This window comes from Simochromis diagramma, unplaced genomic scaffold (genome assembly GCF_900408965.1).
Source record: "Simochromis diagramma unplaced genomic scaffold, fSimDia1.1 OVJJ01000302.1, whole genome shotgun sequence".
NCBI lineage: Eukaryota > Metazoa > Chordata > Actinopteri > Cichliformes > Cichlidae > Simochromis > Simochromis diagramma.
The window spans coordinates 4,279,410-4,306,670 of record NW_024386792.1 but is presented as its reverse complement, the minus strand read 5'-3'; the positions used below and the strand labels follow the sequence as shown (position 1 = coordinate 4,306,670).

At 41.9% G+C, this 27,261-nt stretch overlaps 3 protein-coding genes across 4 annotated transcripts in view; 1 reads left to right on the top strand and 2 right to left on the bottom strand.

The window, feature by feature from the left end:
- The window catches only part of frem3 (Fras1 related extracellular matrix 3), a 38,578-nt gene extending 27,049 nt beyond the window's left edge, over positions 1–11,529 (bottom strand). Inside the window, exon 1 of the mRNA XM_040023889.1 lies at positions 781–11,529. Coding sequence (XP_039879823.1) covers positions 781–5,797 — 5,017 coding nt within the window. The 5' untranslated portion in view covers positions 5,798–11,529. The remainder of the gene's footprint in view (positions 1–780) is intronic.
- A 266-nt stretch (positions 11,530–11,795) lies between these two features.
- si:dkey-27h10.2 (serine-rich adhesin for platelets) overlaps positions 11,796–27,261 on the bottom strand; it is a 31,617-nt gene continuing 16,151 nt past the window's right edge. For both annotated transcript variants that reach the window (XR_005694782.1, XM_040023892.1), the window contains one exon: positions 11,796–12,634. The gene's annotated coding sequence lies outside the window, so the exon portion shown is untranslated. The remainder of the gene's footprint in view (positions 12,635–27,261) is intronic.
- Positions 18,096–20,545, top strand: LOC120728766. Its single transcript, XM_040023891.1, has 2 exons — positions 18,096–19,779; positions 20,006–20,545. The coding sequence occupies exons 1-2, from the start codon at positions 18,382–18,384 to the stop codon at positions 20,393–20,395; spliced, it is 1,788 nt and encodes a 595-aa protein (XP_039879825.1). The 5' UTR covers positions 18,096–18,381; the 3' UTR covers positions 20,396–20,545.

Genomic DNA, 27,261 nt, shown 5'->3' with positions numbered 1-27,261 from the left:
TAAACCACTTTTATAAGGTTGTATAAATACAAAGTCAGAAAATATAGTTTACAGAGATATATTTAACCTCCTAAGACCTGAACCCTTTCAGAGCATGCAATTTTAATTTGTCTTTACCATTTGGGCTGATTGGGACCTGATGAATGCAAAAACAAAGAGTTACGTGACTTTTTTTTCCTGATTTTTGTTTCTGAGAAAAATGAGATCCACATATGAGGACATTCGCTTGAAAATTTTGACAGAACAGTGGCAGCATAACGTCCTCATAAGTGGAAATCAGGCCCTTGTAGAGCAAAATTATGTATTTTGGTCTAGACAACCCAAAATTTGATGTCCACATATGTGGACGCCAGGTCCTAGGAGGTTAAAATTGTTTTATGGGGTCTGTAGTAACCAGTTAAACATTATATTAGTATAAGAATGCAGCCAACTGGTTTTAACTGAATATTATTTATTTGAATATTTTTTATTCTTTGCTTTTTCACCGGTTATAAAAAGCTGTCTTTCTGTTTTACACATTCAGGATTTGGATTTGTGCTTCTATGCATCTTATTAAATTCTATAATAACAAGTCTTTGTAATAAATCCTGGGAGAATATCTGGTGTTCTGTCAACTTTATACTAACTCAAAGCTGTTGGCATCATGAATTCAGAACAATTCTTTCCTTTGTGCCACACAAAACATCCACTCTAATCCAATATTAACTCTAAAACACTGATGAGTAAAACTTACCTTTGAAAAACGTTGTTACAAGGTTTAAAAATGGGACATCATCTTACCTTGTGTGAATGTCTTGATGCTGTCATTGCCCACGGCGGTATTCATGATGAAGCCGTGCAGTGGAGCCTCGGACACCGTGTACTTCAACACCTTCTGGGGACTGTCCCGGTCCTCTGATCGAAGGACCTTGCTGGTGATCACAAAGCCCAGGTGTCCAGTTGGGAGGACTTTCAGTGAAGCGGCAGCCTTATTTACCAAAATCTGGGGGACACCGTTATCCACCGTATTGATGTGAATAGTCATCATTTGGGGTTTGCGTGTCTCATAGTCAGTGTTAGGGAAAACATAAAAGTCGGTGTGAGTGCCATCGGTGACAGTGAAAGAGAAGCTGTCTTCACTGGTCTCAGTGCCATCGTGCTTATAGCTGATAAGGTTCTCGTTCAGGTCCTGCTTGGTAAAAGTCGTAATTGGCTGGGTGTTGTTGAAAAGCAGCAAACCGTGTACTGGCACTTGCGTGATTATAAAGCGCAGCAGGTGGTCTGGAGTGTCCCGGTCTTCAGCAGTAAGTTCAAAAGGTGTGATGAGTTTGGATTCTCCCTCCTCCACAAGTAGCCTCGTTATGGTTAAGACAGGTTTCTTATTATCCACATCGGTGATGGACACTCTGAAGGTTCGGAAGACGGGATTGTAGCCGTCTGTCACCTCAAACTCGAAGCTGTCCATTTTAATTTCATCATCAGAGGTGTGGATGTAGTAGATCTTGTTGCCAGCAAGCTGCAACTGGGTGAAGGTGGAAATAGGAACACCTGGGAGGTCAGTGCACTCTAAGTGCCCTCTACTAGGCGCTCTCGTGATGCTAAAACTGAGGTATTCATCAGGGCTGTTGATGTCAGAGGTGCTGAGGAGGTCAGTGGTGAGAGTTACTTTTCCACCTTCTTTGAGAGTCACACCTTTGTTAACAACATCTGGAAAAACCATATCAATGCTTCCAATGCTGATGTAAAAGTAACGGTCAATAAGTGGATTTATACCATCTGTGACGTCAAATTTCAGCAGGTCACGGATTCCTTCCTGGCCTGTGTGCACATACTGAATGAGTTGTCTGTCAATTTCATCTTGTGTGAAATTCATTCCCAGGGTGATATTTCCTAAAACGTCTCCAAATTTGCTGATACGCTGCAGGTAGCCTTGGCCAGGGCCGTATCGCACAACATAAGTTAATTCCTTGTCGTCGGAGTCAAGATCTGTTGCCTTTAAAACGCTGTTGCTAATCACTTTTGTTTCTCCGATCTCCACATCGAGGCCATCGTTAATGGCCATTCTTGGTGTCTCATCATCAACAGGAATGACCACGATAGGAACTGTTTTTTCCACTTTGTGTTTTCCATCAGATAGCCTGATTTCAAAGCTGTCTTCCTTGGTTTCAGAGTCATCATGTTCATAGACAATGTTGGATGCCTCTATGAGCTGCTCCAAGTTGAACTTCTCCACAGGGATGGTGCCAGTGCTGAGCTGCTGAACAATTGTCCCATGCTTGGGTGGTTTGATGATCTCAAAGTCCAGCTCATTCTTGGGGATGTCAGCATCAGCTGCGTTCAGAATTGGGGTGTCAATGACCAGACTCATTCCCTCCATTACCACAAACTCACGGACAAAAATCTCAGGCTTCTCATCATTGGCTGGAATGATGACTATGGGGAAGAAGTGGCGCTCAGAGAAGTTAATACCATCTGAGCAGCGGAACGTGAAACGATCTTCCACAGGTTCAACCCCTTTGTGAATGCTTTGGACATAGTAGATGTGGCCAAGGGAAATTTCTTTAATGGCGAATGCGGTGATGGCCGTCCCAGCTCTTGATTTCTCTGAGCCTGCTGCCGGTGAGATGTTCTCCACATAACCAGAAGTTGGTTGGACAATGATGGTACACAAGATATCCTCGCTGTTGGTGTCAACATCCTCGGCATGAATTTGCTCCAGAGTAATGACGTTCTTCTCCCCTTCCACTACTATAAACTGCTCGCCGACGCTGACAACAGGTGGGATGCTGTCAACAGGAAGGATTGTCACATGGACTGTCACACCTTGGATCTTGTTGCCACCAACGACCCACTGCTCTGACATGTCAGACAAAGTAAGATTGAAGGAGTCGTGCTCTTTGGTTGGCCCTATTTCACCAGATGTGTGAGCATACACAACCACTCCGTTAATTATGTCCTCCTGAGTGAATCTCTCAGCAGGAGCACCATTAACCAGGATTTCACCCAGTCTCGGAGGTTCTTCAACAATAAAAGTGAGCATGAGGTCATCTGTATCTTCATCGTGGCCCTGAATGACGTTACTTGTAATCTCCGTGGCTCCATTCTCCAGTACATCTATGGAGGCTCCGAGCAGGCCGGGTGGGAGCATAATCGTGGGCCTTTTGTCATCAACTGGCTCGATTGTGATCCTGATGGCAATTGGTACCTTGTGGAAACCATCACTTACAGAGAGCTTGATGACATCAGTGAGAGATTCTTTTCCTCCGTGCATGTAAGTTAGACGACCGGTTGTGATGTCTTCGAGCACAAATGTTTCGCCATTTGACATATCAATCCCCAAATACTGCAGCTGACCATACTGGGGAATCTGGGTCACCGTGAAGATGATATTGTCATCATCTGTATCTGTGTCAGTGGCGTGCAGCTCCTTCCTGGTAATGACATATGTACCTCTTTCCAAAACAGTGAACCCTGTGTTGGTGATAAGTGGAGGTTTGTTGTCAACCGGCTGTAGGAAAATGGTGAACAGTCCATCTGCTGTGTTGCCAGCTGTGTCTTCCACAGTGAATGTGAACTGAGCCACTTTTGGAGTGATGCCCAATTCCTGGTCTGGGGGCTTATAAGCTACTTTGTGGTGATTAACCTGGGCTTGTGTAAACTCTGTAATTACAGTGTCAGGGCTGTCAGTCAGTACAATTTCACCCAAGGGGGCTGGATTGTTCTCATCTGTGTCAGTCGGGGGCTTAGTGATGGTGTACTTCAAATCTCTGTCATCTGAATCAAGATCAGTATAACACAAGAATTTCTTCCTAAAGTATGTGAGCTCATATTCCTGCACTGTCATGTGAAGGGTGGTGCCTGGGAAAAGCTCTGGGGCAAGGTCATCAATGGGATGGATTTTGATAGTGAACGTGTGCTCGCCTGATTGATTGGGAGGATCGTTATCGTCCTGGACCCGGAATACAAAGTGATCGGTTACAGTGGTGGTGCTGTGGGGCCCGATGTGACGATAGAACAGCTTTCCATCCAGAATGTCCTGCTGAAGCCACTCAGTCACCACCTGCTCAAACATCTCATCTGTCTCGCTGAACTTCCACAGAGATGGGTCAGACGGTAGCTCTGCTTGCCTAAGCAGGAGTTGCCCTATGGTGGAGTATGGTGCCTCCACGACAAACTTAATAGTGGAGTCTTCTGAATCGATGTCTGTTGCACTTAGGATGAATGGAGAGATCTGCATGATTTCATTCTTGAACAACACCAAGCCAGTGTTTGCATTAATAATAGGGGGCTCGTCATCAGTGGGGACAATGGTGATGGGGAACAAAAATTCCACTTCATTACTGCCGTCAGTCATTCTAAAAATAATGTTGTCGCTATAGGTGTCGCTGCCGTCATGCTGGTACACAACAATGCCAGCGTCTAGATCGGCAGGTGTAAAGAATTTCCTGCGTGTGCCGAGCATGGTAAGGTCTCCGTGCTTTAAACCATCGATGACTGTGATTCTCACGTCTTCCAGGTTATCCTCATCACTAATCTCTAAATTCTGAGAGCTGGAGAGAGCTCGAGATTGCCCTTCAAACAATAGCTGCCCTGTATTTTTGGTTGCAACAGGAGCCAGTGTATTCATAGGCTTTACCACAATCATAAAAGCAAATGGATCTGACACTGCACCATCGGTGTCTATAATTTCAAACTCTAGCTGAAAAATCCTCTCTTGTTCTGAGTCATCTGAGGGTGGCTTATAGGCTATTTTAAGCTCTTTGATGTCCCTGTGATAGAAGGAGGTGATAGGCAGGTTCTGATCATCTGTGCTGATGATATAACCCTGCTGAGGGTTCAGTGGAGACGTGATGTTGAAGATTAAGTCATCTGGGTGAGATTCGACATCTTCAGCCGACAGCATGTCACTGGTAATAGCTGTCATCACAAACTGATCAACCTCCATCATCATCATAGCTACAAAGCTGGGTTTGGGAGCAGTGTTCTCTGCACCTTCTCTGATTCTAACCATCATTTGGAAATGCTCTTGCATTATCGTGTTTCCTTCGTTATCCTGCAGCTCTACCATCATTGGAATATAGTCTCTGTTTGGTGAGTTGGTTTTAGCCGTGTGCTTGTAGCGAATACCCTGCTTCACAAACTCATCACAGTCAACCATTTGGCCATTGGAAGGGTTGTTCAAAAGAGTGCCATACCTGGGAAGACCTCCAGCGCCGACCAGAGTGCTGATCTTACACTGTGTGACACCATCCTCATAGGAAAACTCCAGGCCCTTTTTGTCAATAGGATTGCTCTCTCCATTGAGCTTTTCAACATTAAGGGGCATATTCCTGGTGAGGATCTCAAGCTGCTGGAAAACAACCTCTACTTCCAACATGAAGGGGACAATGACTGTGTCTGTGTGAGAGTCATAACGAAGCTGCAGCTTCACACGATCCTTACTGGGGCTCCTTGATCCAAAATGCGTGTATTTCACTTCTTCAGATCCAAATGAACAGGGAAACTTTTTAGGGGTTAGCATCCCAGGCTTCTGGGCCAGTGGATCATTGTCCAGGACTGTGATTTGGCAGCGGTCACCAGGCTGCACTTCTGTTACCAGGTCATTCACAGGGTCCAGAAACACGGACCGCCCAAAAGGCACTCTGATCCCATTGTTAGCAACAATGATATCATCTTCATTAGGTCCGGCCCTGCGGTGATAGAGGTGAGCTGAATCAAAAGGCCCTGCACATACTGAGGCAAAACAGAAGCTGAGAGAAAAAGCCAAAAGAAGGCAACTCTTTTTACAAAGTTTGCAACTTTGCAGACAAGCAGCCATGTCTGCTGCTAGTTGCCTTGTAATTTAGTCAAAACAAGTGAGCAGCAGCAGGAGGCTGATGCTTCTTAAGTGAGAAAAAAAGCATAAAAAAGAAACTTTGGGCTGGCTGGAATCTCCTCTGTGTGTTTCTTGTGTGGCTGCACAGACCCAAGTGTGGTGAATGCTGCAGGGCTGTGCAGGTGAATGAAACAGTAGTCTGTGACTTGCACAGGCTCCTCCTTCTGTCAGTGCAGGGAGGGGAGCCTCCAGCCCCCAAAGCTAATTTAAGAAAGACCATTGGACAAGATTGCCCCAAACAACACCTACCCTTCTCCTCTTCTCTCACTAAAAAAAGGGTGTTGGGGTGGGGGTTGGAGGATAAAATCCTATTCAAAAAAACAAGTCTTATTTGATTATATGGAATCTGTACAGTTAAAACCCCTGACACTATACTGTATAGGTTGGGAAATGTGATGTACTATAGATAGATATCCATGTTTTTTCATATGATGCATCATTTTATAAATACATTTAATTAAAAAATCAACTGAATATAATTTGATATCTTGTTCCTCCAAGTTTTTTCTTTTAGACACAAGTGTGAATATGCAAATGTGTCAGAATGCAACCCAGTTAATGTTCCCTTTAAAAGGGTTAAAGCTAAGAAATAGTAGAAAAACAGTAATAAAGCCTTTACCCAGCGATAAAATGATTCTTTAGCTATTTAATCGATTTGTTTTTAGTTACTTTAAAATGAACAATGTCTTCTGATGTTTGATCACTGACCTGTGTGATATCACACGCAACTTCATTATTAAGGGTGTAACCTATCCTATCAACCAATCCCTTATATTACCATGGAGGGCGGACTAAGAGAAGGCAATGTAATATGCCCAAACAAACTATCATTATATCAAAGATGAGCCAGTCAGCAGGGATTCAGACACTGAACAGGATTCTTAGAGTATCAGAAGAATAAAGTTTAGTATCTCAACCAAAGGCGTGTCTGTGCAGAATGATGACGTGTGGAGATATTTCTGTTCTTTTCTAGAGTCAAGGGCCTCTAAGTTCAGGCAACTTTCGGCTCCGGAGGGGCCATTTGTTCCAAACATGGGGACAATAACCTGGCATCAGCTGGCACAACAGGTGTTGGAAACTGTTTGGTCTCTCTCTCTCTCACACACACACACACAGAGAAAACATTATACAGCTGAAAATATGCCACCTAAGCCACCTGTGATGGAAATAAATATATAATACGCCGCATAAATATAGCACGGGACATCTCTGGCTTCATTTCTCATAAAGTTTAGTTGCTGAGCAAGCGCTTGTAATAACCGAATCTCTGCAATGAATGGCTGCGTGTTTTGAGGTTAAATAAGATTCAAATGAGGGAAAGTCCCCTCGTCTGTGATTATAGCATCTGCATATTTCATGCAACCGAACACTGGTGTTCGGCAAACTGAGTGCGCAAAAGAAAGTTTCAGCAGAATAAGCAGGTGAAGAAAATTTGACGTTCTTTTTCTGCAGTGACAAAGCAGAGCGTGGACACATCGAGCACTCACACTGGATGCAGCGAGAATGTGAGAATGTGTATTCAGTATGCTGCACAAGGTCATGTTAAGATAAAAATACCTAGTAGCCTTTTATGGGTCATCTTTTAAGTTGAGCCTGACACTTGATGAAGTGATCCATGTGCAGCGCTCGAGCATTTTCACACTTTCCTTCCAGCTGCAACGCTGGAAATGTTTGAGTTTCGTTTTATTGTAACTGCTGACTGTGACATTTCTACATACTAGGAAAAATCTTCTTTTTAAATAGTTTAACACACCAGTAAATTTATCCAGTTAAGGACTGATAATGAGTTGCTTGTATGGAAGAATTTGTTGCTAGGTAGGACACTTCAGTGCAATTTATGCTTCAATATAGTGAAAAATGAACCTTCAGAGCTGCTAGAATTATTATTCAGTGAAAGTGCTGCTTTTTTATCGGTGGCGGTAAAGCTTTTAGGACAACGCTGTGAACCACTCAGCAACCTTCCTCTAAGTGTGGGTCAAATAGCAGAGATGCCATAAGCATCCCAGCATTCTGTATCACACTTTTCATTGCATCCTCTAAATAAATCTTGCCCTCCTCGCTTGACCGGCCAAGAATAAAAATGGGACATGCACCAAATGGTGTAACTATAGAAACAAACACAGTAAGCTTTTTATATTCTGTTACTCTCCACGTTCCTCCCATAGTGAGGAAAAAAGTGAAGACTTAAAAACAAGAACTTCCCATTCAGATAGTTAGAAAAGCCTGATATTGATTGCTGGGCTGGAAGCATGACTGATGAAACAGGCGTGTATAAATCACCCGATGACAGCTGCTTAAGGTGTCTGTCGAGCTGGTTAACTGGTTAACTTGCATTTCTCCAAATTATACATTGAAGACACGACATGCTTTTAATGAGTGTTTAAGATAAACAGAGAAAGAAGCTGGTGTGATGCCAGCCTCTGGTGCCCAGGATCATCTCTTCATCCAGGGGGAAGCCTGTGATGACAGCAGCACTAATGACATCGTGATAAATGGAAAACAAAGCCCTCGTCCTTTTATCCCTAACAGCAACGATAGCAAAATCCAGGATTTGCTGATTATTTTCCTCAGTTTCCCACAATTCCTGGTCTGCGTCATCATGTTCAGAGAACAGGGAATGCAAAGCTCTTTAGTAAACACGTTTCACAGTTTGACATGCTCTCAGCACAAACTGTTGACTTTACCCCCTCGTTTTAGTCACGCTCCAGGGCTCACATTGTTAGCTCGCTGGTTCAAAATGAAACACCTCTTCAGCAACTATTGGAAGGATTGCCTTGGAAGTTTGTGCAGACGCTCAAGGTCCCCGGGAAAAGGATAGGTCTTCTTCTGCGGACTAACCCTCTAGCACCACCGTGAGGAGGGCGTTTTTGGTTTTAAGTCAAACGAGTAATGGATGGATTCACATGAAATATATGAATAAATGATTTTGTCTTTCATGTCTTGACTTTAAATTTGTGTCACGTACCATGATTTACACTTAAAAGTGTCTCCTTTTTGCGTTCTTCCCTCTAAACATAATTATAAGCATTAAGCATGGCTGACTTAAACATGAGGAAAGTGTCAAAGGAGCCACTTTCACGAGTAAATCATAGCATGCTGTTTTCTTGGCTCCAATGGTAATCCAGTTAAGAGGTGACTGTGTGTGATTTTATAGCTGACAAAATCACCGTACACAGAAGCTGGAGGTGATAGCAGTGCTGGGATTTTGTTTTTTGTTTTGTATGATGATCCCAAGTTATTTATTTATTTATTTGTTCACTTGTGTGAGAACCACCAGACACTGCAACAGGTCTGACAACTGTAGGGAATTTCTTTTTTAAATTTATGTATCTTTTTATTTGGCATCAACCTCGCCTGCGTTTGTCTTTGATTTTAAAAAGAAAGAAAGATGGGAAGTGTTTTAAAAAATGGGTCAAGAAAGCGACTTAGTAAACTGGAACTAGTTTAACATTCCACAGCTTAACACGCTGACATAAGCCTTAATGGGTGTTTTGCTTTTTTGAAAGCTGAAAGTTTTAGTGCTCATTCTTCAGATTCTCAGCGTGCCCGCAACTCTTTTCAGGCATGAACATCTCAACTATTTTTAAAGTAGATGAAACAGCTCTCTCCAGCTTTTGATGTGTAAGTGTCTGTGGAGTTACCAGAATACCTGATGTATGAAGATATTCAGAAACACTGGATATCTCAGTACATTATTATTAACATCAGATCACATTTTGCTGCATCATTTGTTTCACATTTTGGATTTTCTGGCATAATTCAAGGCTCCCGTTTGAGGACAGCTATGTGGGTGACGATCATGTGCTGCATCCTGTCCAACCGTATATTTAGTTCTGAATCAGATTGCGGTTGTGCCTCGTGGTTCTCTCCTCATCTCTTGGCATACAAGCATACACTCACCAGGCTTTATTAAGCTACTACCTGCATGAACCACCTTTTCCCGTCAAAGCTGCCTCAATTCTTCGTGGCACAGACTCTGACTTGATCACATCACACTGTTGCTGCAGATCAGATCAGCTCTAACTGCTCCACACGAACACAGACGTTGGAAAACCTTCCACCTTCTCATCTCACATAGATGAAAGAAAGATCAAGGGTGTTGAGTCCTGAACATCTCAACGTAGGTGGTTTTAAAAACTATGGTTACACATAGATTTGTGAATGACGCTCTTGCTGTTTGTCCACTGATTCAGTGTAACCGACTCTCTTCTTTTCTCTCTCCCTGGTGTCTTTTGCAGTCTAGATCTCAGCCTCACATAAATTATCTGATTATGTAGAAGTTATAAAAGAAAAAGCTGTTAGGGATCAGCTGCAGGAGGTGATAAGCACCTTGGTAAAGGAGCTCTGACAGATTCTTTGAAAACAAGCTTTGACATCAGAGAGGTGGCTCACCCCTGATAAACCCCTTGTCTCCTCAGAATAGCCGAGGAAGATTTCCCCCACATTCTCTTTGCTCTTGCGCTACTCGCTAGCATCCTAATCATCCGGCCCGTTGTAAATATACACTGCGTATAAATAGGGGATAACTGAGACCTTTGGATCCAGTTCCGAGGAGGAAGAGGTTTGTGTTTTGCTGCACTGGGTGGTTTGACGCAGGGTGTCCATGACTGCGGTCAGGCCGGAGGGGCGTGCATATGAATTTTAGAACCGCTCCTGCCGTCACTGCTGCTCTGTGGGCTCAGTGCAACATTTCATCTGCTTAATGGCGGATTAAAGCATCCTGTGGGGCAGATTGATATAGGCTGATGCTGTCATTTGTCATTAAAGGGGAGCGGAAGCCCATGGAAACAGGCTGGATATAGCAGCTGGATCGGCCCCAAACACTGGGCAGCTCATTGCTGTAGATGGAAATTATAAGAATATTATGTGCCTCATGAATTTAGACAGGAAACATAAATATAGGCCAGTCTATTAGCGATGAGCTGAAAATGGACATGGCAGTTAATTGGGCTTTATTGTTTGTTAAATTGCACGGCCGCATCTGTAATCGTATTCATGTAGATGTAAATTTGCTGTACAGCACCATTAAATATGATTCTCATTTCAGCCAATATGTTCAGATTTAATTAGTACTAATCATGGCCTCACTACACTAAAAGGAGAAGCAGGTATCAACCTATGTGCAGCACAGTGTTACACCTCACCAAATGTTAATTACTGTTTGCTAACGGTGGGGGAAGAAAAATAGGCTTCTGGACAAAGAAAAAAAGTTTTTATTTAATACAAATGAAATGAAATTCAAACGAAAGTCACGTCATAACAAGTAGTGCAACACGAAGCTTCACACTGTTATAGGAAGAACGTAAAACAGCAAAATGGAGCTTCTGTAAAGCACTTCATCTTAAACTGAGGAAAGCACAATTTGATCAGATCTGACAAGCCTCTGTCATTTTCATATTATTCATATTTTACAAATACATGCCAAAAATGAGTAAAGAGTTTTGGAGCCAGCATTCAAATAACTTTGTTTGGTGAAGTAGCAGTGACCATATCAAGCCAATCATTGTATATATACACACTTATGCATGGATTTATTTACATTATTTATATAAAGGCCAGTAATACCAATGTAGAAAACCTTAATATGCATGTTTTAGTTTAAAATTGTGCTTAAATGATTAGTTAATAGATCCATTAGTTAGGAGTGCTTTTACATTATTTCTGAATGCCTGAAACGGGTGATTCTTAAACAACCATTTTGGAAATGATTACCACTTACAGCCAGTGTATTTATTAAGTGAGCAAATCTGAATGCATATTCTCTGCTTCACACTCACTTTGTAAATTTATAACACTTTTTTTTTTACAATATGGCAAAAACGTGTAGTAAGTGCTTTTGTGTGCCTCTCAAATGGATTATGTATAATGTTTTAAATTAAATTTACATTTTTGTTTGTTTGTTTTTGATTGGTTAACAATAAGTGTAAACCAAACAAAATGGTTTGATTGGTTAACAATAAGTGTAAACCAAACAAAATGGTTTGATTGGTGTTTGTCAGCCATTGGGTAAGAGGTGCAGTACACACTTGGACAGAGCGCCAGTCTATTGTAGGGGTTATGACCTGAACAGTGATGAATAAAAGCCACAATACATATTCAGAAGACAAGTTCAGTAATTACTAAAACAACGAAAAGCGAACAATTAACTTTGAAAAAGCTTACAGCACTGTCCAAAAGTCTTGAGATACACCTCAATTTAAAAAGTATTTTGCTTTCAAGAAGCCAGACGTTCTGGTAGCAGGGTCTTGATCAATAGTTCTCCAGGCTTTCTGAAGGTCTTTCAAAGTTTTTCTTTGGACATTGGCTGTTTTTTCACTCCAGTCGTAGTACCTGACATTTTCAGAGAAACATCTATCAGATTTTTATCCACTATGCCAGCGGTCCCCAAACGCAGTCGTTTGGTACCGAGCCAACATCCAAAGAAGAGCTTTGAATGTCCTTCAAGAGGCCTGGAGAACTATTCCTGAAGGCTACTTTAAGAAATGACAAGAAAGCTTTCCGTTGTCATACCAAATATTAACTTCACACCTCACTAGAATTATGCAAACTCAGTATTTGATTACATATTGTATGTCCACGTATGCTTGGACATGTTTAAAAATAAAAAATGTTTCCGATCTGTCTCGCAAAATACAAAGAAATATTGGTTGGCTCAAGACTTTTCCACATTACTGTATATGCTACAAAAAAAACAAAAAAACAAGCTTGTATCACAGTTATCAGTGAATACACTTTGAATAGAAATATCCTTTTCCCCGACGACCTCTTTTTTTCTTTGGTCTGCAAAAAAAATAAAGAGAGAGAGTGAGAAAAAAGAAACAGAGCAATGAAAACAGTGCATCCTTTCCCACAGTCACGTGTTCTGCAATCACCTGCTTTTTCCACTTGTAACTTCTGCTTTGGCCAAGTTTATGTGGCCTTTGACATGACCTTTGATCCCTATGGAGAACCATCTGTTTGAGGGAAAGGATGACTGACATAATGCTAACTCTACATCTATTGCTGTGTTTTATGGTTAACTAGTAAGTGTTTAAACAGAAACAAACCAAGTCCCGGAGGTACAAGTGACACCAGCACTGCAGGGCTCATTTTTAGAGTTTTTACAAATCTTTGTCCAAATAATGAGCTGACTTTTAATTTTTATAAAAGGTCTTTTCAGAATCTTTACTTGAATACATCAATTTTCAAATTATGGTGGTTAGCTTCAAAAGAACAATTAAAAAATTGGTTTCAAACAAGAACCGTGACTACTCGAACAAAACAAATTTAAATACATCAACTTTACTTTTCTCTTCTGATAATGACCATCCATTCAAAATCCCATTTGTATAATTGCTGCTCATTGACTCTCATGATACCTCACCCACACAATTAACAGCTAAAAAGGTTACACCATGTGTCATGACCTTAAGTTGTGTGTTTTTTGTGAAGTTTTTATTAGGACTACTGACTTATACAGACTTGCACAAAAATACCTGGATGATAAAATGCTTCAGACCTGACAGATTGATTAGTCTAAGGTTAACTTTCCTGAACCAAGAGAAACGGTGCTCACAGAGGAACATGATGGCGATTTATAGTTTACCTGTAAATAATCACAACATCACCTCATATAATGACAAAAAATATTACAATCTGTGGCTTTGAGGTTCATAATCACAGAGATCTATGGACACTTACACTATGCTTTCATAAAAATAGCCTCAGACAAAGTTTCAGTTCACATCTTGCAGACTAACTGCAGCACCTTCATCTTTTGTGTATTCTGTGGCTTTTATAACACACTGTTACTTTTAATGCAGTGCCTCCACCCAGACAACATAATCAGCAAGTCATAGTAATAGTAATCTTAATATCGTTACTCATGGAAGAATACACACACATTCAATGACTACAGTACAGGAATACGATGCGGTAAGATAAGAAACACTAACTTATCTCATATGGTAGAACTATTGAAGTTGGTGAGCTGCTCTCATAAGGTAGCTTAAAACAGCAGAAATTTTTAGTAATGTAGATTTTTAGCATCTACGAAACTATTTAAATATATGTTTATAAAAGACAGACATCAAACATGGTTTTTGAATCAATGGTTTGAAGCCTCCAGTTTGGAATTTATGCCAGATATGATTATATTTTGGATGAAAGAGTAGAGCTGGACAGTTTGCTAAGTGGCTAGCAGTTTTAGCTAATTTGATTAGTAGGGTGCAGCTGTAATTCAGTGATATTTGATGGGGTGCTAGCACAAAACATGCTTAAAACACATGTACATGCAGAAAAACAAGCAAGTGCAACCTTAATGACTCTGCCTTAACCTTTAAAGCTTCCCGTGACCTAAACCAAACTTAAACGTGACCTAAGTTCAGCTATAAAAACACTAGTTACAAATTAGTCAAAGATACCATTTTTATTTATTTACCAGACTGCAAGCATGTTCATTTTTGGGTTTCAAGTTGTCATTTAAGGATCTATACGACTACATTTGCTTCATTTTTTCAGCTCTAGAAGTTAATGTTTTGCTTTTTTAGTGTTGTGGTACCAACAGTTTTACTTAGATTAGCTTAATGATTTTTTCCCTCTTGAACACGTCTTTAGTGACTTAAACAACACCTGGGGACACGAGGAGCTGCTGCTGACTAGCGCTATAAAGGCGCGGGGTTCCTGGCTAGCTAGCATATTTGCCAGTTGGTCAATAATTAGTGCTGCTAGTAGTCGCTACACATCAAGTTTGTGGTGTGTATCCATTATAGTGAAATTATGGTTCAGTGGTAGTCGAGTGTTGGCAGCCTGTTGAAAGAAAGTGTCTGCCTTAGATGGGGCAAGTGTCAGAAGTCTGTACTATAGCCGGTCTCTACTCTTGCTTGTGGCCTGTCATGAAGAAGATTGAATTATAACCAGTGTTGGGACTAACACGTTATTAAGTAACGCGTTACAGTAACTACGTTATTATTGTGGTAACGAGCACGGTAACTAGTTATTATGCCAAAATCAGGAACGCGTTAGTCGTTACTGGGATTTAGATAGGGTCGTTACTCGTTACTTCATGTGGTAGCTATCGCGGAGCTTCCACAGATTCAGTAACATTAGCAAGTGGTGGAGGCCAGCAGGTGGATGAGAGAAAGGGGACGCACAAGGAAAAGAGACCCGAGGCGGCCGCTGGTCCGAGTGTGAACTGAACTTCAGGTAAGAAGTTATGACCTGCAGTCTATCTGTGTCAGATATAACCCAAGTTTAGGTGGAGTTTATTTTCGTTATTCTGACTTTTTCGTACTGCGTACTAGCTAGCATGATGGAGTTTCTATACAGCTGGGTGGGTGCTATGATGTTAATGATGTTGAACTTTATTTTGTTCATAAGGTTAATTATTAGAGTTGCCAAAAAAACGGAATCGTCTCGTATTCAGAGAAAATATCACGCGTTTCGTATTGAGGTGAAAAGGAACACAGAGGATGTTGCGCTAAACAACAGCAGCATGTTTAAGCTTGATCAGCTGTTGTTAGAATTTATTTAATATTAATTTCTAGTATCAGCTGATGTTTGCAGGAGCCATAGCTGTAAAAGCTGCTGGTCATGATATCTGTTTGGTTATCTGGTGAGAGGGAAACATGAAGATGAAACCAGGAGATGTCCTTACTGAATCATCAGAGTTGAACAGGTGATGGAGAAACAGGTTTACCTTTTAGGTGACATGAATGAGTTGAAGGGAAGTTATGAACTGTTTCTGAGAGACAAATAACACCAGGATCCTTTTTTACATAGCTGACAGCTGGTAACTGTGCAGGGGCGGGTCTAGCAAAGTGTTGCCAGGGGGCCAGGTAGGGCATTAACAGGGAGAGGGGGGCACAAGGAAATACGTTTCTCTCTTATTCTCATTTAAAATGTCTAGTTTTTATTAAATAATTATCTGAGTCTTACAACAAACGATTGTATACCATCAAAACAGTGTATATCACTGTCACAACAGCGTTTGTTTTCATTCAAAGGCTTTATGATTTTTCCCTATAATGGCGGGCTGGTCTCTAGTCAAAAGACTGGCAAAGTTATGGAGGCAACACATTAACAAGAGAATTCTGAGTAAAACCAAAGTTACTTTCCCTAGTAACTAGTTACTTTGAAAGTAACGAGTAACTTGAAGTAACTGAGTTACTTATGATACTAGATTACTAGTTACTAGTAATGTAACTAAGTTACTAATTTAAAGTAACTTACCCAACACTGATTATAACATACTCTTCATGCTGTCTTTTTTATTTTTTTTAATCTGTGTTGGAGTTTTCTTTTCTTTTCAGCTTTTCTTCCTTTTCTGTTCTGGCCCACTCAAAATGTCAGCATTTGACAGATGCACAAGCGACACGCAGTAAGTTTTTTTACAGACTGAGCATGTTTGTGGCAGTTGAAAGCCCCTTTTTTAGGCTCCCTGTAGGCAAATATCTCCACAAATGCGCACAACCACAACAACATAAATTAAACATTAGTGTCTGTCAATGTAATATGCAGATTATAGTCTGCAGGTCTGCATAGATTTTAAAAGAGTCTAGTTTTTCCATTTGAATGCTTCGATATAGAAGAACTAAAAGCTTGACTCACTTCACAACATAAAAGCAAAACAAAGTTTCGACTTTTTAGGATCTGTCATGTGACCCAAGTTCACTTTAAACCGTGTGTTAACTGATGAGAAACAGAGATGTAATAAAGTCACAGTGTGTTTCTGACAGTTTGACACCGCCTGAGGAATGTGAAGCTGATGCCGGAGGCGATACCAGCAGGTGGATGAATGTCCATCTGTCAGCAGGCCCTACTGATCACAGCAGCCCTGCCAACTGCTCTAAGCCCGAAGAGGAATGTTTAAAAACCAGCCCGGAGAGGACAACCAGAGAGGAAGCATTATGTTGTAGGCTTTCTGGGGGAATCGTAGGTCAGCTACATTAAGTTTTGGACATGAAAATGGTTGCATCTCTTGCCTTCATTGTTTTAGAGTAAATTTTGTTGGTCCACAGATCAGAAGATATCAGATTTGGTCCAGATAACACTCTATTTTTCCTCCATTCAGTAAGACAGGCTCACAGTGTTGGTTTCTACTTCTACTTCTTTGCACCTGTAGAAATTTAATGCAGGGTTTGGAATCCCTGAAAGTCCAGCTAGTCTAAATTAGCCATAATAACTTTGATCAGTCATGTTTAACATTTGTAGAACGCTTTAGTTTGTAAATGCCAGGAAAACTTAATACATGCCCTCACCTTTGTTTTCTGCATCAGTTAATATATGTTACCATGGCAACAAGCTAAACTAAGATAATGAATATCACAAACGTGACCTTTGGAGCATCGGTATGTCAACATATAGGTCTTAACCTAATTATAGCCTTAGACAGAGGCTAGCATGGCCACTTTCAGATTAGCTGAATTTGAACTGTATCGTGTCTGAGTGTGACTGTCCCCGCCTCCCAGCAGTTACACTATTGATTGTGTCTAAAGATGCTTACATCATTCAAGATTCATAACAGCTATGCTTGAAGAAGTGACTGCTGAACAATGTGATATAGTATCCTCATCATTCACTCGGACTTTCTGACCACGTTATGATCCACGTTATGATCCACCTAATCCCCGCGTACAGACAGAGGCTGAAGCTCTCCAAACCTGTCGTGAGGACCAAAAAACTGTGGAGCAACGAGGCTGTGGAGGAGCTTCGCACGTGTTTGGAGTCTACAGACTGGGACACAATGAAGGCTGCTTCTAACAGCTTGGACGAGTTTACGGACACTGTCACCTCCTATATCCACTTCTGTGAGGACAGCATTGTGCCATCACACACCAGGGTGAGTTATAACAATGACAAACCCTGGTTTACTCCTAAACTCAAAAAGCTGTGGCTGGAAAAGAGAAAGGCGTTCAGAAGCGGAGACAGGGACTGCTACAGAGAGGCCAAGTACAGGTTCACTAAAGAAGTGGACGTTGCTAAACATCAGCACTCTGAGAAGATGCAGCAGCAGATCTCAGAGAATGACTCGGCCTCTGTGTGGAAAGGTTTTAGGAATATCACCAACTACAAGCCTAAAACCCCCCACTCCACTGATGACTTGCTCTTGGCCAACACCCTCAACGACTTTTACTGCCGTTTTGACGAGCCATCAGGCAGCCTTCACACCTCCAACGGCCCCAACAATAGAGACACTTTGGACACTCATTCCCCCACCTCTCCCCCCTCCACAGAGCCATCACCACCTTCAAACACTTCACCTACAACCAGTGATGCCGGTAACGCGTTGCTTAGTAACGCGTTACTCCGAATATGACCACTTTTTCAGTAACGACTAATCTAACGCGTTACTATTTCCATAACAGTAGTCAGATTAAAGTTACTTGTCCAAACCACTGTGCGTTACTATTTTTTTAAGCAAAAAGATTTGGTTTCTTCTTTTCGTCTCAGCGGATGACAAACGCATACGTGTCGTGAAACGTCACATAAGCGACAGGTCACGTTTCCCGCTCACAAGCAGCCAGCGACGTAAAAAAGTGTAAACAACAATGGAGGGAGAGAGATGTTCGTTCTTTAGCTGGAAATATGGTCACTATTTTGAGTTTCTGTCAACTAAAGATTTAAATATTAAGGTTCGTTGTACACTCTGTGTTGGCGAAAAAGTGTTATCTACCTTCAAAAACACTACGTCAAACTTAAAGAAACATTTGGAGTCGCAGCACAGCACAGTCAAACTCACAGAGAGAGTCCCACCAAGTGGTCCGAAGCAGAGAGCCGTGACTTCCGCAGAAGGTCCTACACCCCCCAAACAACAAAAGTTGGACTTTGGTGCAAAACCAGTAAGTGATGAAGAATTGAAGAAGTTGGTCGCGCAGTATATTGTAGAAGAAATGCTACCTATAAACACTGTTGACTCGCCCTCGTTTCGTGCCATAATAAAAAAGATCCCTACTTCTGTTAATGCCGAGCTGCCTCACCGAACGACTTTTACTTCTTACTTGGAGAAGGAGTTTACAGAAATGGAGAGAAATTTGAAGGCCACACTGAATGAGATTGACTTTGTTTCAACTACCGCGGATATTTGGACTGCTAACAACAGAAGCTATATGGGAGTAACGCTCCACTGGATCAGTAGAACCACATTAGAGCGTCACAAGGTTGCATTAGCATGTAGGCGAATTCGTGGTAGACACACGTATGATGTCATTGGTACAGAAATCGAAAACATCCACTCCTCTTATGGATTACTCAACAAAGTAGTTGCAACAGTTACTGATAATGGATCCAACTTTGTTAAGGCGTTTCAAGTTTATCATCCTGTCACGGAGTCCGATGATGAGACGGAGGAGGAAGAGTCCAGCCCCAAAGACGATGATGTCACTTTTTCTGATCTGTCAGAAATCCTCTCGGCTGAGAATGAAAGTGATGGTCAGCTGTCTCTTCCCCCGCACCGCAGGTGTGCTTCGCACACCATCAACATAATTTGCACACGTGATGTGGAGAAACATTTAACAACCAATGCAGAGAGCAGGGCTGTGTATAGGAGCAGCACAGCAAAATGCACAGCTCTTTGGACCAAATCGAGTAGATCTACACTTGCATCAGAAACAGTGGAAGAAATCAGCAAAAGAAAGCTCCTAATACCAACATCCACAAGGTGGAATTCCTTTTTTGATGCTGTAAAGAGAATTGCAGAAATCCCCATGGGTGAGCTGAATACTCTGTGCACAAAGCTAGGACTGAAGTGCTTCAAAGATCAAGAATACCAGTTCCTGCATGAGTACTGCATGGCCATGAAACCTCTGACTGCAGCACTGGACATTTTACAAGGCGACTGTCCATATGGAACTTTACTACCAACACTTGAAGTTCTGATGCAGAAGACCCAGGCTGTGAAAGATGACCTCTCCAGGATGACTGCAGGCCTTCCAGATGCCATTGTACAGGTACGCTCTATCTTGAAATTAGTCAGATTTTTTTGCTTCATACAATTCACAAACATGGAACAGAATATTAATTATCATTGACAAATAAGATTAAAACAATTAAAATGTTTACAAGTAACCTAAAACAAAATAAATCCATAATACTGATCTCATATTAGGCATGGTTTGCAAATAATTCAATAACATAATAAATTGTAGGCATAAAAATATCAATTATGTTTTTTAGGCTATTCAGACTCGTTTCGCCGGTGTGCTGGATGACAAAGATGCCCTTCTTGCAGCTGCCAGTTGTCCAAAATTCAAACTCCGATGGCTGAGAGATGCAGGAAGGAGGGAGCGAGTAAAACAGCTTCTGACAGCAGAGTGTTGCACCACTGCTCCTCTGGCAAAAAACCCTGCCAGTGTGCCCAGTGCTACTACATCTAGCAGCCAAGGTGAGATGGACTTTTTCACTTTTGAGGCAGAGCCAGAGGAGGAGACCTATTCTGCAGAAAAAGAAGTCATGGACTACCTGATGTCAGGCTACGACCTTCAGATTCTGCATAAATTTTCAAGCATAAAGACAATTTTTTTAAAGTATAACACTCCAACCCCATCAAGTGCTCCTGTGGAGTGACTTTTTAGTCTGGGAGGTTTGGTGTTCACGCCTAAAAGAAATCGACTTTCTGACAAAAGGTTTGAGAAGCTTCTGTTAATGAGGTACAACCACTGGTTTACTCGCTCCACTCTACTGTTTCCCCCATAACATGCGATGACAACATATACTGAAAAAACAGAGAATGGGGAATCCAATTTAAATAACTATTTACAAGTAATTGAATTAAGTTTATCAAAGTCACTTAATAAACTTATTAAAGTTTTCAAGTTGATTAACTTAAAACAATTACCTGCAAGGAAGTAAGGCAATTTAAGTTGGACCTGCAGTCTCTTTTTTTTTTTTTTTCATAAGATTAGTCCAAAGTTACAAAAGCGGACAATAGTGCTTACATGTGGATGGTATAAAAAGTATCTTAAGGGAAGTCAAGAAAGACTCTTTGTTTGTTTGTTTGTTTGTTTTTTTATAAAAAGTATTTATGTTAAGTGAAGTAACAAGACTGTCTTTATTTTCATACAAACAAGTATTTCTGTCAGGAAAAAAGTTTTAAGTTCAACTTCAAATGTCAGGAGATATATTGTTGACATTACTGTTAAAATACACTTCCAATAAAGTGAGTATTGGCAAAATCGGTTGATGTTTTTATGTTGAGGCAGTGGGGAGTGTTATTGGCAGCTTCTGAAAGTAACTAATAAAGTAACTAGTAATCTAACTTAGTTACTTTAAAAATAAAGTAATCAGTAAAGTAACTAAGTTACTTTTGGAAGGAGTAATCAGTAGTCCGTAATATATTACTTTTTCAAAGTAACTGTGGCAACACTGCCTACAACACCCCCCTCCTCACCCAACACAAAAGAGGATTTCACACCACCTCCTCCCACCACAACTCTTCATATTCATGAAGCAGATGTGAGGAAGCAGTTTAAGAGTCTGAATGCTCAAAAAGCTCCCGGCCCAGACGGTGTGTCTCCTGCCACCCTCAGACACTGTGCAAACGAGCTGGCCCCAGTGTTTTCTGGCATTTTCAACTCCTCACTGCAGGCATGTCATGTGCCTGCCTGCCTCAAGTCCTCTACCATAATCCCTGTCCCCAAGAAACCTAGGATCACTGGACTAAATGACTACAGACCCGTGGCTCTGACATCTGTGGTCATGAAGTCTTTTGAGCGCCTGGTTCTCTCCTATCTCAAGACCCTCACGGCCCCCCTCCTGGACCCCCTGCAGTTTGCATACAGAGTCAACAGGTCTGTAGATGACGCCATCAACATGGCCCTACACTTCATCCTGCAGCATCTGGACTCCCCAGGAACCTACGCCAGGATCCTGTTTGTGGACTTCAGCTCTGCCTTCAATACCATCCTTCCAGACCATCTCCGAGGCAAGCTTTCCCAGATGAATGTGCCTGATCCCATCTGCCGGTGGATCACTGACTTCCTGACGGACAGGAAGCAGCATGTGAGGCTGGGAAAGAATGTCTCGGACTCCCGGACCATCAGCACCGGCTCCCCTCAGGGCTGTGTTCTTTCTCCCCTGCTCTTCTCCCTGTATACTAACTGCTGCACCTCCACCCACCAGTCTGTCAAGCTAATCAAGTTTGCAGATGACACCACCGTTATTGGACTCATCTCGGACGGGGATGAGTCTGCCTACAGGAGGGAGGTTGAACGTCTGGTGTCCTGGTGCAGCCACAACAACCTGGTGCTGAATGCCCAGAAGACAGTGGAGATTATTGTGGACTTCAGGAAGCACACAGCTCCACTCCCCCCCATCATCCTGACTGACACCCCCATCACCTCTGTGGACTCATTCCGCTTCCTGGGTACCACCATCACCCAGGACCTGAAGTGGGAGCCCACCATCACCTCCGTCATTAAGAAAGCCCAGCAGAGGATGTACTTCCTGAGGCAGCTGAAGAAATTCAACCTGCCAACACGGACGATGATGCAATTCTACACTGCAATCATCGAGTCCATCCTCACCTCCTCCATCACCATGTGGTACGCTGGAGCCACTATCAGGGACAAACAGAGACTGCAGCGTGTTGTGCGCTCTGCTGAGAAGGTGATTGGCTGCAGACTCCCATCTCTGCAGGACCTGTACACCTCCAGGACACTGGCTCGGATCACAGCTGACCCTTCTCACCCTGGACACAGTCTGTTTGACCTGCTCTCCTCAGGCAGGAGGCTCCGGTCCATTCGCACCAGAACCTCTCGCCATAAGAACAGTTTCTTCCCCTCTGCTGTTGAACACATGAACAATAACCGTATGACTGTTCCCACCACTAACACATGACCCTACGCTGTGTTCACTGCATCATTCCATGTTTGGCACTGATCACCACCTGCACTCATGTATATATCATGTATATATCTATCTATCTACTTAGCACTTTTAATTCTTATTCTCATTTTTATTTTCATGTCTATTTAAGCTTAATTTATAACAGTATGTTTGCACTGAAGCACCGCAGCAATTTCCTAATGTTGTAAACCCGCTCAACATTTGGCAATAAAACCCTTTCTGATTCTGATTCCTTAATATTGAAAAGGACATGGGCAGGGATGGTCATACCAGGGGACTAGTATACAGGGTTTATCTATGCAGGCTGAGCTGTAATGTACAGCAGCTGAATACAGCACAGAAAGTAGTGTGAAATGAATCAAAACTCTTTAATATACAGTGGGGCAAAAAAGTATTTAGTCAGCCACCGATTGTGCAAGTTCCCCCACTTAAAATGATGACAGAGGTCAGTAATTTGCACCAGAGGTACACTTCAACTGTGAGAGACAGAATGTGAAAAAAAAATCCATGAATCCACATGGTAGGATTTGTAAAGAATTTATTCGTAAATCAGGGTGGAAAATAAGTATTTGGTCAATAACAAAAATACTTTGTAACATAACCTTTGTTGGCAATAACAGAGGTCAAACGTTTACTATAGGTCTTTACCAGGTTTGCACACACAGTAGCTGGTATTTTGGCCCATTCCTCCATGCAGATCTTCTCGAGAGCAGTGATGTTTTGGGGCTGTCGCCGAGCAACACGGACTTTCAACTCCCGCCACAGATTTTCTATGGGGTTGAGGTCTGGAGACTGGCTAGGCCACTCCAGGACTTTCAAATGCTTCTTATGGAGCCACTCCTTTGTTGCCCGGGCGGTGTGTTTTGGATCATTGTCATGTTGGAAGACCCAGCCTCGTTTCATCTTCAAAGTTCTCACTGATGGAAGGAGGTTTTGGCTCAAAATCTCACGATACATGGCCCCATTCATTCTGTCCTTAACACGGATCAGTCGTCCTGTCCCCTTGGCAGAAAAACAGCCCCATAGCATGATGTTTCCACCCCCATGCTTCACAGTAGGTATGGTGTTCTTGGGATGCAACTCAGTATTCTTCTTCCTCCAAACACGACGAGTTGAGTTTATACCAAAAAGTTCTACTTTGGTTTCATCTGACCAAATGACATTCTCCCAATCCTCTGCTGTATCATCCATGTGCTCTCTGGCAAACTTCAGACGGGCCTGGACATGCACTGGCTTCAGCAGCGGAACACGTCTGGCACTGCGGGATTTGATTCCCTGCCGTTGTAGTGTGTTACTGATGGTGACCTTTGTTACTTTGGTCCCAGCTCTCTGCAGGTCATTCACCAGGTCCCCCCATGTGGTTCTGGGATCTTTGCTCACCGTTCTCATGATCATTTTGACCCCATGGGATGAGATCTTGCGTGGAGCCCCAGATCGAGGGAGATTATCAGTGGTCTTGTATGTCTTCCATTTTCTGATGATTGCTCCCACAGTTGATTTTTTCACACCAAGCTGCTTGCCTATTGTAGATTCACTCTTCCCAGTCTGGTGCAGGTCTACAATACTTTTCCTGGTGTCCTTCGAAAGCTCTTTGGTCTTGGCCATGGCGGAGTTTGGAGTCTGACTGTTTGAGGCTGTGGACAGGTGTCTTTTATACAGATGATGAGTTCAAACAGGTGCCATTCATACAGGTAATGAGTGGGGGACAGAAAAGCTTCTTACAGAAGACGTTACAGGTCTGTGAGAGCCAGAGATTTTCCTTGTTTGAGGTGACCAAATACTTATTTTCCACCCTAATTTACGAATAAATTCTTTACAAATCCTACCATGTGAATTCATGGATTTTTTTTTCACATTCTGTCTCTCACAGTTGAAGTGTACCTCTGGTGCAAATTACTGACCTCTGTCATCATTTTAGGTGGGGGAACTTGCACAATCGGTGGTTGACTAAATACTTTTTTGCCCCACTGTATATCCAAGTTAACAATCTCATATGTTTTACATATATACAAAATCTCCCATGAATAAGTCTGTGAATCAATTATCATGCCAAGTTCATGAACTACGTTCAGCTGCCATTGATCAAATTGCTAAAAAACTAGTAACCAGGCAGAGTAAAGGCAATACAGATACAGACTGCAAAAAACTGACCCACTGTGACACCACATTTTTAGTGACGGGCTAGTAACTCGTGTCATTCACCCAATCACACACATTCATACAGCGCTTTTACCTTATACACACTCTCACTTCCACTCTGATGAATGCATTGGAGGCAGCTCAGGGTTCAGCATCTTGCCCAAGGATACTTCAATTCACAGTAGTTCTAAGCTATTATTTCTGCTTTCTCCACAAAGTGTTTTCACTGTGCTTTCCCCACTGTCCTGTCCTTTGAGTGAAATGCAGCATGGTACATACATAAACTCCTAAATTAGTTCCTTTAAATGTTTTGTGGTTCCACTTTCAAAGCACAAAAGAAGAATCTAGAAAATGTGACACTGTGTAAAATGCTTCAAGTGTAAATAGCGAAGGTCAAGGTCAGGCATTCTTTGACAACTCTTAAAATAAAAAGATTGAGGTCGGGGCCAAAGGTAAAGTACAAATGAGACGTTTCCAGTATTTTTTAATTTCTATGTCTGGGAGTATGCACAAGTTCTCTTGGGTCAGTGCAATGTTAATATCATCGTCAAAGGGCCAATGCAAGGCTCTGTATTGGCGTCTGTGTGCCTGTTTGTCTGTGGACTGCACTCCCACCAGTTATGCATGCCTCCTCCAAGGAAAAGTATAACAGGAGCAGCTACTTGGCTGTAGTGTCTGCAGCTGCCCTGACCTTAACAGAGCACTCACTCTCATTGTTGCTTTTGTATATTCTTCAGCAGGATTCCAGTTTAATATCATTTAGTAAAAAATAGGTGTATGATGGAGAAATACAGCTCCACTTAGAGTAGAGTGACTAGATGAATTGTTAAATGTGTGTTGGACGACTCATCGCAACGGGTGCTGCGAACACAGTTCTGCAGAGACTTGCTCAGTGACAGGCAAAGAATGTGAGCCAGTTCATTCTGACACTGAGGCCACATTATCCTTCTGCAGTCACTGTGTACCCTGCAATAAGGACTATGTGACCTATGACCTTTGTGAAGGATTTAAACCCAGAACCTCTAAAGTCAAGCAGCCAAAGAAAGAGGGTAAACTCTGTGGTTTTGTTAAAGATCAATGATGAAGTTCTACATATAAAAACACAGCACATGGTGTTAATCTGCTGTAAGTGTTGCAACGTCATGCTTTAAAGTTTTGCCCTGATTTCAGGTTGAAAAAGTCTGGATGACCTCGTCTGCGAGTGTTTGAGCCTTCTTACCAAATCAAATTATGACCTCAAAAGAGGCTCACTCCAAACAAGCACACTAAACAAAAACATGTCCCATCACTCAGTTTTGTTTAGAGCACATTTTTCTAAGAGATTTGAAAGGTGTTACAGAAAATGTCATCTCCAAAGGTCAAAGGCCAAACACTACTGACAGATTTATCCTCTTTACATTTCATCAGGAAGAGTCAGTCACTTGTATGCTGGAATGGTTAGTCAATGATTTGTTGACCTTGACCTCTGCCATAGGTCAGTTCCTTCCAAGCATTTTAAAGAATTCAACTAAAGCACAGTCTCATTTCCTTTAATGTCCCTAAAAATACGAGTTCAATTCCTAATAACTTTAGAAGCACATTTTACAGATTGTTTCTATATTGGATGCGCTAACTTGTAAACTATCATTTTATGAAGACGATCTGAAAATAAAACTGTGAGTTGGTGATCATTGTTTGGAAGTTTGATTCAATTCTGAGCAATACTCCAGGAGAAATGGCGATTCTAGTAAATCATGGACCAAAACGAACAAACTTATGAGATAAGAAAAAAATCCAGCAAAGACCTGACACAGGACCTGAGAGACACAGCTGTCATTCAGTTGATCCATTTATTGTTAATTAAAGCCTCATCACAAATGGTCCCAGTGGATGGGTAGCTGTCAGGAAGCAATGCTTAAGGAACGGGAACTGGGAGAAAAAGCTGAGTTGTGCCAAAAAACCTCCCCACAAGACTGAAAATTAGTGGCAACTGATCTGATGGAGTGATGAATCCAAATGTGAAGTTTTTGGTTCAGTAAGTAAGGATGAGCTCAGGAGAGAGGTACAACAGTGAGTATCTACAGTCATCTGTAAAACACGATGCTGGCTCCTTCCATTGTTTGGGACTATATTTGAACCAGTGGTGTTGGGGATCTTTCAAAATTTATGGAAATATGAACAAAGAAATGTGCCATCAGATTTTAATCCACCATGTAATACCATGTTGAAAGCATCTGACTGGCAGTGGCTTTTTCAGCAAGACAATGATCCCAAACACTGCCAATGCAGTAAAAGCATACCTGGATAGAAAAACACACAATGGAACATTTATCAGTCACGGATTGGCCTCCCCAGGCCCGGCATCTCAACATGAATAAAGAGTGTGGGATCATCTCGACAGAGAACAGAACAAAAATCAGCCAACATCCAAAGAAGAGCTTTGAATGTCCTTCAAGAAGCCTGGAGAA